Here is a 13,143-nt window from a genome sequence, read left to right as displayed (position 1 = left end):
ACAGGTCGGCAGCTCCGACACGACCTTTTAACCATCTCAATTGGCAGGTCAGGAATATTATGAAAATGAAATTAAAGCAGTGAAAACAAGTTAAGTTTATTACACGACAATGAATTGTGCAAGTTTCAATACACATCCAAAAGTGTTACACAAGTCACGGTTGTTCTTGCCAGTGTCAACAAACATTTATTTGAAAGGATCCAATGATAAATCAACGCTGAAAAAAATATTTGAACAAAACCTTGGTGTTGAGTACATGAGTAAAGTTGTACATTTTTTAATGACAAAATTCATTTATATCAGATGGAGGTACTCCAAAACTATACAGTGATCAGAAGGAGACAACAGGATTCTGTCAAACAGTACAAAATTCGTGCCCTAGGATAAACATGGAATGTCGCCACAGGCTGCAATGAGGTTTATTAATGTTACATAGACAGATCCATTGACTTATTACCTTACCTTTGCTCAGTAATGAACAGTGAGCAAAACAAGGCTAGGCCTGGTACTGGAATGTACACCATTTTCTCATGTTGATTGTGTCATGCGGAGCAAGCCTGTACAAAAAAGAACTTGAACATTTGTAGAGTAGTAGTCCTGGGAGTGACAGTGGCATTCCTCACACCTTTGATTGAAGGGGTGGAAATGAGAAGAATAAAAGTATATCTTTCTGTGCCATGAAGACTTGGCTGAAGAGCGACTCGCTGGTATACTGGTGCAGGCGTGAGTCTATCGTAGGAGAGACCACTTGATCTGTTCTTTGGCAGACTGGAGTACCTGTGAAGGAAAATGAGTTTTAACCAAGCAGGTACCTTCAATAACAAATTACTACTGTACTGTACAGTAAATGAAGGGCTAGAACATGGGATAAACCTTCATGGAAAATGTTATCGAATTAAACTAAAATGACAAATGAACAGCATCTTGTTGAAGAGGTCAGTGGACGAATTGCAAAAAAGTTAAATATAATTGTTGAAAAGCAGATGGAAAAAAGTGAATGGGTAACTTAAAAGGTGAGAAATATTCAAGGTGTAATTAATCATGTTAATTTATAGCATGAAAGCTGAATCATAACCATAAAGTATAGGGATAGGTGTGAGCCATTAATCATGACCAGAAGAGGGATGGCGGTAGCTGGTTTCAAGCTTCTTAAATGACAACATTAATCAAGAGGAGCTCACACACAGACAGACTCATGTGACAACTAAAAGACAAGAACCACCGTTGGCTACCCACCACCTTACTACTGAATAATTAGTAATCATGTGCTCCGTCATGCATAGACAATGTTGTATGTGACAACCAAGTGGCAAGTGACAGAGTAGAGTGATGCTGCGATGTCCTTGTTCCCATTGATTCTGTGCTAATGAGTTCTAGCAGTCAATAAACTAATAGAGCTTTTAAATATTGTAGTCGAAGACGAAAGAATTCTGTTCTCACCTGGGTGACTGTCTGCTCTGTCAATGGAACATCATCCCCCTGCAGGCACATTTATATTACATTTAGGACATTATAATCTATGTGGAAGAATTTTGAGAAGCAAGAAGAAAAGCTTACTCGAAGAGCCACACGGTGCACAACTTGCTGTGGGTCACTCTCCAAAATAACTCTGCAATAGGCAGCAAAGAGTCAAATCCACAATTGCACATGATTTGCGTCAGAAATTCTCAAGCTGCTCAATTCTTACTTACCCTCCATCCACAATTTCATCCACAGCCAGAAAGAGCCCCTCCATATTCTCTAGCAAAGCCCTCCTCTCAACGTTTTTTCTACAGAGTAAAAAAATATATGTACTTATAAATATTATATAAATATAAATAAAATTGACATTGTAGACAGCAGGATGGGAGTTACAAAAACAAGATTCTGTCGAAGTTCTGAGGAATAAATAACCAAATCTTACCTCAACATCTGACTGAGCGAATCAAATAGGCAATTTAGTACAGCCATGAGCATCAGCTATTGAAAATACACATATTTTAGAATTATTATTTGTATTTAACAAAAATAACTCATATTTTACATATTACATATCACACACACACACACACACACACACACACACACACACACACACACACACACACACACACACACTTTCAATTCAATTTCAGGGTTGCAGTAAAGATAACCCTCAATGCTCTATGGTAGGGGCATATAAAATCTGAACATTGAAAATCTTTACTATTGTCAGAAATGTACACAACATGTATTAGTCTGACCGGACCACAAATACAAAAATGTTTCTTTGATATACTGTGATTTTCTTCCTTCAAATATTGTTTCAATACACAAAAGTTTTAATAAATTTGCCTGACCAGACTGCACATTTCTAAAATCAAATGGCTGATGAAACATAATGGATGTTACCGTCTACACCATCTTTACACTCTGGGCCTCGATATGGCTTTTCTTGTTAAGGCCAGCATTTCTTTTGTTTTTATTCTTTTAACATATGTGCCACACATCCATATTATGCAACAAATGGAAGCATGATGATGAAACACTGTGCATATATTCTGCACTGAGAACTTCAATGTTGGCAAGACTTTCTTGGCTGAAAGGTCTAAGCTGAAAGATGTGAATCAACACTGCACTCAGCAGCACAAATATCACAAGAGTCAATCCCCACACTTTACATGTGCTGAACAACAAAAGTAAAAAATTATTGATTTTACTTGTTAGCAATTAGGAAGTATTCAATTTTTTGACAGCATAGTCTATCGGCAGAAACAAAAAACAACTGGGATGCATCAAGATGCATCATCATGTAATCATAGCCCTCTGAATAGGAATCAAAATGCATTAAGAGGTGCCTACAAACTCCCATGGCCTGAAGTATGTAAGATTGGCAGTGGACGTATACACATGAAGAAACGCATACCCTCCAAGCTTTCACCGGGCGCAGAAAAGATTAAATGACAGCAAATGTGTTGAGTAAAATTTAACTTCATTTTAAGAGACCGCTCAGGCCCGAAGTGTTTTAGTGCTTTGAAATATCGCATTACATTAATGATGTTCAAAATTTCAGTCTGATATTCTGTGTGTTAACACATCACCTCAGTGGTAAGTGCAACAGGAACAATGTCTATGTGGCTTTAATTAATGTTTTGTGACTCTGCATAAAGATTAACAGTTGGATTACAAAACTCAAGTTCATTGCAATTTTCTTAAATTATGCTTACCTCATTTTCATGGGAACTTCCAATAACATAAAAGAAAAGGTCTATGTTGCTCTTGTAAACAACAGTAAGGCCCTCCAATAATGCTATTTCACCTAAAAACACACAACAATCAGTCATGTTATTAAGCATTGTTGAGAAAGGAAATGTGAGTCAGTACAGCGTACCTAAGGAAAAAATATATACTGTATCAAAGGAAATGCTTCTTACTGTCCGTCCTATGAGTTTTGCTGAATATGTTCTTCTCAAAAGCCTTCTGCTCCTTCACTGTTGGGTATGTATCATCATAATACTGTAAAAAAATTCAAAGCAAATCACATCTTACTTTTATATATATGAATCCTAAAGCAGGAGTGAACATTTAAACAATCGGTAATTTTCAGGGTACGCTATAAACATGTTACTCAGTTCAGCCATTCGGTGCTCTTTTAGCAGTTTCTGGATCAAAAACAGTTAAGAAGCAATACTTTTTCATGAGGTAATTTTTGTTAGGGTTAGTTTGAGAGTTATTTTTTGAAAATATTAATAGTGTCATCACAGTTATTCTTAATGTTAAAACAACCAAAGAAGATATTATGCTGCAGAATTGTCTCCATCATACCTTAGCATAAAGCCTGTCTCCATCGTTGTCTAGTATCAGAACTGCTTTGACAGTGTACAAGGATGGTTCCTGATGAGATGATTGGAACATATTAATATGCGTAGCTCAAACTTGAGGATCAGAATTGTCTCATTAAAAAATGACACGAAGAGAGCAAAAGAGTGGAGTGAATGAACATAATCGGATCATATTCACTAATTATAATAGCGTTTGCATTATTACATATTTGCGAAGTCACACCGAAAACAACACTTCCACATCGCCAACACATACACACGAAGCTAACTTCCGGCACTAGCTAGTGAGCTAAGACAGCTAACCGTTCGCGTTTGTTGGGTCGGTATCAAGTTAACTAACAGAGAAAATATCGTATTTCGTTGTGTTTTCACACACAAATTCAATCATAAAAACGTGTGACTATTCAGAAATCACATGACATGCATACATGTAAAATTTAAACAAGATGTTACAATACCAGTAACGGAGAATCCATCTTCCCTTCTGTAAGCAAACCTGCTAAGCGCGATAGCAGCAGGAAGCAACGTAATACTACGTACCGTAAAGGAGGCTCTTTCTCATTGGTGGACCTATCGTGACGTCACCCGTAAACGTAAAAGAGGAGTATGCCGCAGGACATTCACATGTCATTTGCGCTGAGCGCAGTGCTAAAGTACAATGAGACTTGTCAGTATTAAAAATATTTTTTATTCTTCAGTTGGTAAAGGTTTCACCCTGATAATGTCCTCAGGTAAAGTAATTGTATGTTGTTCATGAACCTTATTGGTGGATTCTTGTGTCTTCTGCTTGTTTCAATAATGCTGACCTAAAACTATTCGAACATTACTGTATTGATTTCGTTAGTATTATTACTACTTTTTAATTTTTACGTTTTTGTTGTTGTTATTTTCACGTGTATATTTATGTCTGAACATATAGGTAGAGATACACTTTGGAGTGTAAATCCCCTACCTCATGGTAGAAATTACAGTACAGTAGTGTGATTTCTTTTACTGTGAGTGTGTGTGTGTGTGTGTGTGTGTGTGTGTGTGTGTGTGTGTGTGTGTGTGTGTGTGTGTGTGTGTGTGTGTGTGTGTGTTTGATTTTCTTTTTTTATTGCTGTTTTTACTTACATTTCCGATCCATTCCAGCATGTTCATGCTCATCAACATCTTTTTTCAGGCTCCGCTTACATTTAACCAACCCTAATTATCTTAGTTCCCAGTTCTGGGAAACATTTGGAAACCTGGACTGATGGGGATTTCCCTCTATCTCAGTCCACACATGACATCAGTGTTTGGCCTGACTGTGGCTTGAGATTCAAATAAAACTAGAATGTGTACAGCGTCAGAAAATCTACCAATATTGTTAATAGACGTGTATAGCAAAATGATACAAAATACTTTGATATGCATCTATAGCAGCACTGTGGGCAACCATGAGATGTTGTAATGCTCCACATGTTTACACAATTAAAGTACAAAGATTTCAAAATTTCCCTAAATGGAGTCAGAACAGTATGATGCCTTGATCAAGGTCATGGCAAGTTGAACACCAAACACACACATACCTTTGTAAGTATCAATAAATCATCACAGTGATCAAAATGATTGTCAAAGTTGGTGAAAGTGATAAAGCAGTTTAATGATGACTCAGTAAACAATAAACTGTATGATTTATGACCACTTTAAAATTCTGTAATTATTACTGCTTAAAATTGGACTCACGTTAATAATTTATTTTGATTAGGTTGTGGTAAAAATAAAAATCAGTATTGTATAATCTTGTTTTGTAAAACACAGAATAAAGTATCATAATTCCTCTATTCATATTTGAGTAAAGCCAAGGTTTAGGTCATTATAATCTTCACAGCGGTATGTGAAGAAACTGTACTAATTTATCTCTATTTCTGAATCAATATTTGACAAATACTATTGTTTTATTCGATTGTGCTGAAACATTTAGAAATAGAAATTAATAACATAGATATAGTATATAGCAGTAACCACAGCAGTTAGCAGTTTCCTAGAACTGTGTCTTTTATCAGCAGCAAGCAGAGCTTCCACTGACCCACATCCTCCTTTCCCTACCTTCTCCCTCTGTATCAGCATGACCAACCAACTTTGACATGCATTATTATTAACACAAGGTTCTAATTGCAAGCACACAGTCATCTCTGTATTCTCACGTATGGTCAAAGCATTACCTTGAGTTATCTATTTTTATCATATTGATAACAATAAATAATATGCAACCATCTGAGTGTGACGTTTAAGAAATTATGCTGCCAGTTAGGATTCATCATTTACTCTTTTTCAGGTATCATTGGGTGTCTATCTGGACAGATAGTTTAAAAAACAAAAATGGATGGGTATCAATCTCAGGAAATAAAACAAGGTTGTCCACCACAGTCTATTATTTGGTGATTCGATTCAAGACGTTGAACCTCAAATTGCTTTTTGTATTTTTCAATAGCTGACAAATTAATTTAAGGATAGAAAGAAATGTTTTAATGTATCCTGATGAGTATGACACCTTCCATCATGCGTGTGTAAATGGATTGTTAATATTTGAATAGTCAATACACTAGAAAAATCTCTATAATGATGCATCTGAATCCATTCGTAGCCTCATTTCTAGTTGTTTAAATCATTTCCGACACTTATTGTTTCCCCTTATGTGCAGTTTTCTTTGAAGTTAGATATTGTATTTTTTTGAATTATTTATAGATCACATAGAAAAAAGTAGTACTCCTTCTGCCCTCTCTTTTTTTCTTTCTTTCCGAGAAGTTTATCCTAAAAATATTCCCTTTTTGATACCACAACCCAAAATCCACATTTATCTTGTTTAAATGTTAAGTAGTTTTTCCACAGACATTTGATACAGTATTCTTTATGTTAAAACAAAACCAAAGATGCCACATCTCTCCCACTTTAATGAACAAATGAAATGTCACAGGAACATCACATGCAAATAGATTAGGACAAACATTTTAAACCATTAATTCCACAAGCTTTAATTTAACACATATTAGAACCAAAGGACAGGGCTAGATGGAGGAAATTGACTCGCTGTGGCGACCCCTGAAGGGAAAAGCCGAAAGTAAAAGAAGAAGAACCAAATCCAATACTCATTCAGAGAATTTAATGTTAAGTTAATCGACTGAGCAGTTCCCAGCCACCATGTACGACACTGAAATCTAGTTTGCAGCACTTAGGTGCACAATGAGAAAAGGCTGACAGCCCCAAAGAGGTTGAGGTAAACTGGAAAACAGAGATGTCAGGCTAATTGAAACAAACAAACACAAACAGAGAACGTGGGCGGTGACCTGGGAACTGTGTCCACATTCAAAACCACTGTGGTCACAGTAATAATAGGGTGCTCTTTTGCATGCTGTGGCAGTGGTTGAGTCAGGGGCTGGGTGCTAGGAACTTGAGTTGGGAAGTCCCGACTTTGATTCCTGGTAGAAATTTACCTTTCTTGACTCTGTCAGCCACCTACTTTTTTTCCCTTTTAGAACAATGACAGTGGAAACATTGAGTTTTACTGGATGTCTCAGTAATTTTGTAATGGGACTGACGAAACCTCATGATGTTTGTCTTGTTTAAATTTGACTTCATTTGTATTTATTGCTAGCCCGTAAACTGTTTGATTCCCGACAAAAGTCAAGCTCCAGGTCAGTATTCAAAATAAAGGTTTAAGGATTTATGCTCACTAAACCAGATTTATTTGTGATCTTTGTGTTTATGCAACGTTAAATATCCAAATGTTTATTTAAAATAAGCATCCAAATGGGAGTCAAATTTACCTTTACTCATTTAGTATGTGACTTGAAATGCTCTAACAACTATCAAAGTGCTCAACTGCCTGTTTCTTATTATTGATTTTTAAATGTTCTCAATGAAGAAGTAAGTTGTTGGAATAAACTAATTCTCCTTTAGGTTCAGTCAATCTCTAAAAAGTGTTGACTGAACTGTGAAAAACATTTTTGTGTAGATAAATGTGAAAAATGCATTGAATATCTTTATCGAATTTGCAGTCTTTAAGAAATGTATATTCACTAACTTGGGAAAAAAAAGTTTGGTGTACCGTATTTCTCTGGAAATGTTTTGTTGCTTTTATTTTATAGACTTTTTATTTTTGGAAAATGGACCAGTGATCCCCTTGCATTCAGATTTAACAGGTATTTACAGCTAATTATTGTACAAATAAAGTAATATTAAATGTACCCAAAATGTGGTGTAACAGATTAATAGTCTTTAACTATGTCTATAAATGTATGTTATTGTCAACATGTACTTTTAAAAATGAGCCACTGTTTCACACAATGCACACAGTAGGGGGTCTAAAGGTTATGAATTTTTTGAAGTGCTGCAAATTAAACATAAAATCACAACTGTCTGTGACAGATTGTTACCTATCACTGTGTTTAAATTTGAACACACATCACTTTTCAGAGAAAAAGTATGATCTCCACTATCGCAGCATTTGTGTCAAAGTTGTTTCACAATGGGGCAGCTTTGCATAACACAACTTTTGTAAAGTTACTGCTTGCAGTGCTTCAGATCAGGGCAATGAGGGGATTTTTTGTGAGGGAATTTAATGGTCATTTGCTATGTAAGACACGCTCCTCTCCATTCTCCCCCTACTCTTCTCGCTCCCTCGGCCGCTGCTCTGCCAGATAGAGGAACAATGCAGCCTTTCTTACCTGTCGAACAGCATACATTCCATCTCCACTAAACCCAGGTTTCAATCCTGCCTCCAAGCTACCCTTGCTTGAACAGGGCCCTCTCAGCAATGCCAGCTCTGACTCCAGGTGCTCCACATCACACTCCTCATAACTTCTGTTTTGGAGGACTTGAAAGGACACTGTTCTTGTACGGTTTGGCTAGGAAGGAGACAACCATCCTTATAATTTTCACTCATTTTAATTGCTTAATTTTATTGTTAAATTTAAATAGCATAAATATAATGAAAAGCGCTAACAAGATTTTTTTTTTATTGTTTGTGTTTGATTTGCACTCACCTACTCGTTCAGCGTAGACTTACAAAATGATAATCATGGTGTGTGCCAGGCTGTTGGTTTGTGGTTTTTCTTGTGGTCAGAAGGGAAATTTGGAAGTTGGGATCAAGTGTGCTATCAAGGATACAAGAGTTCAAAAAGTATGGTGTGGGCGCTTTACAGGAAAATTGCATTTGTCTGCACAGAGCCATCCCATTTATGCCAGTGTCTGTGTGTGCAGACGACAGTGAGAGAGAGATGCAGTTGAACACAAGATAGTGAAGTGGCCTCATGTGCTTTACATCTTGTAGCCTGCTAAAAGTAAACAGAATAACTTAATTTGAAAAAGCATTGAGACTAATTTTGTCTCACTTTTATTTCTTCTTGTGACCAGGATTGTGCTGAAGATCAGACGCTTCTATTTTTTTTTAACTCATCACCTGTTGCAGAAGTGGAGAATGTTGCTAAGGTACGTTCATTCATATGTTCCTTCCGTTGATATGACAAACATGTCTTTTTTGCAAATGTAAAACGATACAGGGAGGCACCACCTTTACTTACTGCATTCAAGGCATTAATTATTAACCTTCTATTAAGGCTCTAACAAACTGTTTGTTACATTTATATACATTATGGATTAACAATTATTGTGTTTGATAACACTGAAATTACCACTAAATTACTAGCACATTACCACACACAAAAGCCAGTATTCAGTCTTTAAAAAAATGAATGCACCCAATTTATCTTTAGGTTGATAAGACATATTTTACTATTAAGCCAATTCTAAAAATGTGCTGCCTCTATTACTGTCATTGGTTATCAGAAATACCTTTAAAATTAATTGAGAGTTGCCTCCCTGTTCAGGATTAAATTAAGACATCCGAAAATAAAAAATATAATTTGACTTTGCATATTTATGTATCAATGTAGTTACACACATATATAAAAGTGAATATGTTGACATATATGTGTATATGACATACAGTATATACACGCACACCCGCACACACATATATGCAAAATACTAACTCAAAAGCCATTCAGTGATCACATCTTTGTGCCTGTTGAAGGATGTTTTCTTTGTGTAATGAAAAATTTTGAATACTTATTTGTAGGCTTAAATTGATAATTTCTCAAATACACGGGGGTTTTTTCGGGGTTTTTTACTTGATCTCTATTGTTAAAATGTATCCCTCACGGTTAAAATATTACTAAAAGCATATCAGCCTCGCACAAAATTTCCAAAACAGCACCTAGGCCTCACTCCAGCTTATAGAGCGTGCTGTTTTCCCGCAGATATTCTTATCAGGGGTTGGCATAGCTGCACCCCGGAACAGCTGATGGGAGGAGTCAACTGAACTTGACTGAAGGGAGCCTCAACAACACCAAAACAGTCAGACAGTGCTGCAAATATGTGTAATTAATTCCTTAGAAATATGTGGATGAAGGTGCCATGTCACCACATAATTCATATTGTTTGATCTTAGCCAGAGTGAATATTTTATTCCTATTTCCCCGTCTCCAGGTTTCGAGGCAGACGAGATCATATATGAATATATCAATGATAACCTGTTTCTTTCAATCCCCACCAGGTCAGTTGTTTGGAGAAAGAGTCAATTCTGAATGTGTTCAACAGCCAACTATTTTTTCCCTCTCAGGAGAACCTGTGAGGTAAGTCTGTGACATAAGCCATAGTATATAATAAATCATGAACTTGAACTACATCCTTACAGTCAATCCTTTCTAATTATTAGGTTTTACCTGCTTCAGGCAAACTGCATGGGGCAGAGCCCATGTCAACTTATTTACCTGGAGGCAGGCTTCATGGAGCCCCTCAGGATGCAGAGATGGATGTGGCTTGGCAGGAATTTATGGCCATCACAGACCTGCAGGTAACTCTTGAACAATGACACACCAAAAGTTGTAAGCTGTTGTGTAAAAATTAGGGCTGTCACTTTAACATTAGATTAATTAATTACACTGCAAAGGAAAAGCCTGTTGGCATCTTGCTATTTAGTTGCCTTATTTAGAGGCATGTTATACTATCCATTTTGAAATGCTGTATTGAGTCAGCTTTAGTATTAATTTTGATTGAGAGTCTGCTTATGTGCCTATTTGAGACTCAGCCTTATTTTATTTCTGAATTTTATTTAACTATTTGTATTGCATTTTTGAGAAATGCACCTGGCCTAATTGGTTTGCTGATGTGCTTGGCCTTTTTTCTTTTGAATTTCATTTACAAAGCAAACTTAACCAATAAAAATGTGGATTTCAAATCTTCTCTTCTTGATGTATTCTATTAATTAGTCTTGCACTACAATTTTGTAATGTCCTAGAATTCAAATTCTGTATTTGGGGGCCTTTAGCAGGTATGAGATTAAAATGTGATTAATTACAAATCCTGTAATTAGATACATTTTTTAATCGCCTGACAGCACTAGTAAAAATATGTTTTGTTAAATAATATTCACATATCACCATGTAGTTTTTAATAAATGCATATGAGGAATTTTGGTCCTTTCCTGACATCAACGAGGCCTGTAGCATCCTTAGTAGACATGAATGTTTGTCAGTTAATCTTAATCAGTGACAAATGTACGCTGTTCTGTGATATTTGTATTTTAACAGTTAAAAGCCGGTTGAAATATTAATAAGTAAGGAAATACATTTTGTTTCAAAACGTAACTATAGACTGAACCACTTTTTCATCTGATGGTGAAAAGACAACCGTGTATTGTCTTTTCAACAGTAGCTGTTGAAAAGACAATACACAGTTGGGTGAGGAAGGTAACAATAGCACAATTGAGAGATGGCAGAATGAAAAAATTGTGAGAGGGGGCAAGTGCTGTATGTTGCTAGCAGCTCCTTGTACCACACAATAGACATTTGTTTTCCAGGTGAAACCTGATCACATCTATGAAAGCCCTTCATGGGCTATGTGTGGCATGCTGAAGTGGGGACAGATTGTGTTCTATTGATAACCAGCTGAATTGTGAAAGACACTAAACTATTCCACTTATTAACTTGAACACCTTTAAATTTACTGATTGTATGTATAATTACTTGTATGCCAATGTGTTGGTGAGTCATAACTGGTCATTCCATTGTCGCTGTAGTTTGACGGCTCCAGTGAAGGATCCTACGGAACAACCCAGTGTCAAAGAATGGAGCCTGTGGTCCCTATGGGAGGATATGGGTTGGCCCAGTCTCAATGTGGGTCTCCCCAAGCTGCTTGTGAACGCGGCACTTATGATGGATGTTATCCTGAAGAGCTGACTGTCTGTCAACATCTTGGAAGCAATGTGGATGCATTTTATGGACAATTTGGATCTCCGCTCAATCCAAGAATGCCCGTCTCACCTCAAACACAGCCCTTACTCTTAGCCCCAAGCGAACAGATGAACACACCAGGCACCAGCCAAATTCACAGAGCAGTTAATGCTTGTGGATCTCAGGGTTTAAGTCGGCACATGCTGTGGACAACACACACACACAATTTGCCTACACGTTCAGCTGATGATCTGGAATCTGACTCTGGTCTGTCACTGGGTTCTACTCCACCTTTGGCCTCCCCAGAAAATCCTGTTAACGTTACACCAGGATACCAGAATATAGACATAGGTATGACATACAGTGATTGTGAACCAGACACCATGACTAAAACACAAATCCAGTACTCAATGGACTACCAGTGTCAACCTTACTCATACTTACATTTGGCAAACTTTTCACCACAAACCACTTCCTGTCATACACAACCAGATACCCCAAGTCTTTGGTCAATCAGACAGCAGAGTGAAACCACTGCTCTGAGTGACATGTACCCTGCCTGTGGGGCATCCAGCAGAGGGAGCTCACAGCCCACTCCTGCTCCAACAAGCAGAGACGAGAGGAGGGCCGTGGCTCTGAAGATCCCCTTTCCCATGGATAAGATTATCAATCTACCAGTCGATGACTTCAACGAGCTCCTGACACAGTCTTCTCTTACGGATAACCAACTGGCATTGGTTAGGGACATTCGACGGAGAGGGAAGAACAAAGTAGCAGCACAAAACTGCAGGAAGAGGAAGCTTGAAAGTATAATCCACCTTGAAAGAGAACTGAATCAGCTTCAGGCCCAAAGGGAGCTTCTGACCAAAGAAAGACATGAATTTAAGCGCAGCTTGGCTTTTATGAAATGTCACTTTAGAGAACTCTATTCTGAAGTCTTCTCTCATCTGAGAGATGAAGATGGACAACCTTTTGCAATAGATGAATACTCTCTTCAACAAACACCTGATGGTAAAATTTATTTGGTACCTCAAACAATTTTACAAAAGAGAGAGTAAGCCGAAAATGGTTTTGTTTACAATTTTTGT

General features: G+C 37.1%; 2 protein-coding genes across 8 annotated transcripts; one reads left to right on the top strand and one right to left on the bottom strand.

The window, feature by feature from the left end:
• Window positions 1-80: 80 nt before the first annotated feature.
• copz1 (COPI coat complex subunit zeta 1) lies at window positions 81-4,320 on the bottom strand. The gene is made up of 9 exons (XM_068304947.1): window positions 4,259-4,320; window positions 3,784-3,852; window positions 3,393-3,474; window positions 3,186-3,277; window positions 1,904-1,959; window positions 1,692-1,769; window positions 1,558-1,609; window positions 1,441-1,479; window positions 81-777 (listed from the first exon to the last, which is right to left on the bottom strand). Exons 1-9 carry the CDS (start codon window positions 4,274-4,276, stop codon window positions 730-732), a joined length of 534 nt encoding a protein of 177 aa, XP_068161048.1. The 5' UTR covers window positions 4,277-4,320; the 3' UTR covers window positions 81-729.
• A 93-nt stretch (window positions 4,321-4,413) lies between these two features.
• nfe2 (nuclear factor, erythroid 2) lies at window positions 4,414-13,130 on the top strand. 7 transcript variants are annotated; one of them, XM_068304867.1, is made up of 6 exons: window positions 4,414-4,531; window positions 9,177-9,251; window positions 10,082-10,201; window positions 10,378-10,456; window positions 10,540-10,677; window positions 11,902-13,130. In XM_068304867.1, the coding sequence occupies exons 4-6, from the start codon at window positions 10,409-10,411 to the stop codon at window positions 13,111-13,113; spliced, it is 1,398 nt and encodes a 465-aa protein (XP_068160968.1). In that variant the 5' UTR covers window positions 4,414-4,531; window positions 9,177-9,251; window positions 10,082-10,201; window positions 10,378-10,408; the 3' UTR covers window positions 13,114-13,130. The 7 variants fall into 7 exon arrangements, with proteins under 7 accessions (XP_068160968.1, XP_068160931.1, XP_068160924.1 ...); XM_068304823.1 differs by lacking the exons at window positions 4,414-4,531; window positions 10,082-10,201 and adding exons at window positions 6,648-7,963; window positions 8,462-8,596; XM_068304830.1 differs by lacking the exon at window positions 10,082-10,201.
• The last annotated feature ends 13 nt before the right edge of the window (window positions 13,131-13,143 follow it).

This window comes from Antennarius striatus, chromosome 2, assembly GCF_040054535.1.
Source record: "Antennarius striatus isolate MH-2024 chromosome 2, ASM4005453v1, whole genome shotgun sequence".
Lineage (NCBI taxonomy): Eukaryota > Metazoa > Chordata > Actinopteri > Lophiiformes > Antennariidae > Antennarius > Antennarius striatus.
The sequence above is the reverse complement of the archived record's forward strand: the minus strand, read 5'-3'. Positions and strand labels throughout refer to the sequence as shown.

What these genes read in the sequence shown, in the direction of transcription:
- nfe2 (XM_068304830.1), top strand. Translation starts at nt 10,409, where the DNA reads ATGTGTTCAACAGCCAACTATTTTTTCCCTCTCAGGAGAACCTGTGAG. An exon ending in CTCTCAGGAGAACCTGTGAG is followed by an intron (nt 10,457 to 10,539) that starts GTAAGTCTGTGA and finishes TCTAATTATTAG; the next exon opens with GTTTTACCTGCTTCAGGCAA. An exon ending in TGGCCATCACAGACCTGCAG is followed by an intron (nt 10,678 to 11,901) that starts GTAACTCTTGAA and finishes TTGTCGCTGTAG; the next exon opens with TTTGACGGCTCCAGTGAAGG.
- copz1 (XM_068304947.1), bottom strand. An exon ending in CAAAACTCATAGGACGGACA is followed by an intron (nt 3,278 to 3,392) that starts GTAAGAAGCATT and finishes GTGTGTTTTTAG; the next exon opens with GTGAAATAGCATTATTGGAG. An exon ending in TGCACCGTGTGGCTCTTCGA is followed by an intron (nt 1,480 to 1,557) that starts GTAAGCTTTTCT and finishes ATGTGCCTGCAG; the next exon opens with GGGGATGATGTTCCATTGAC.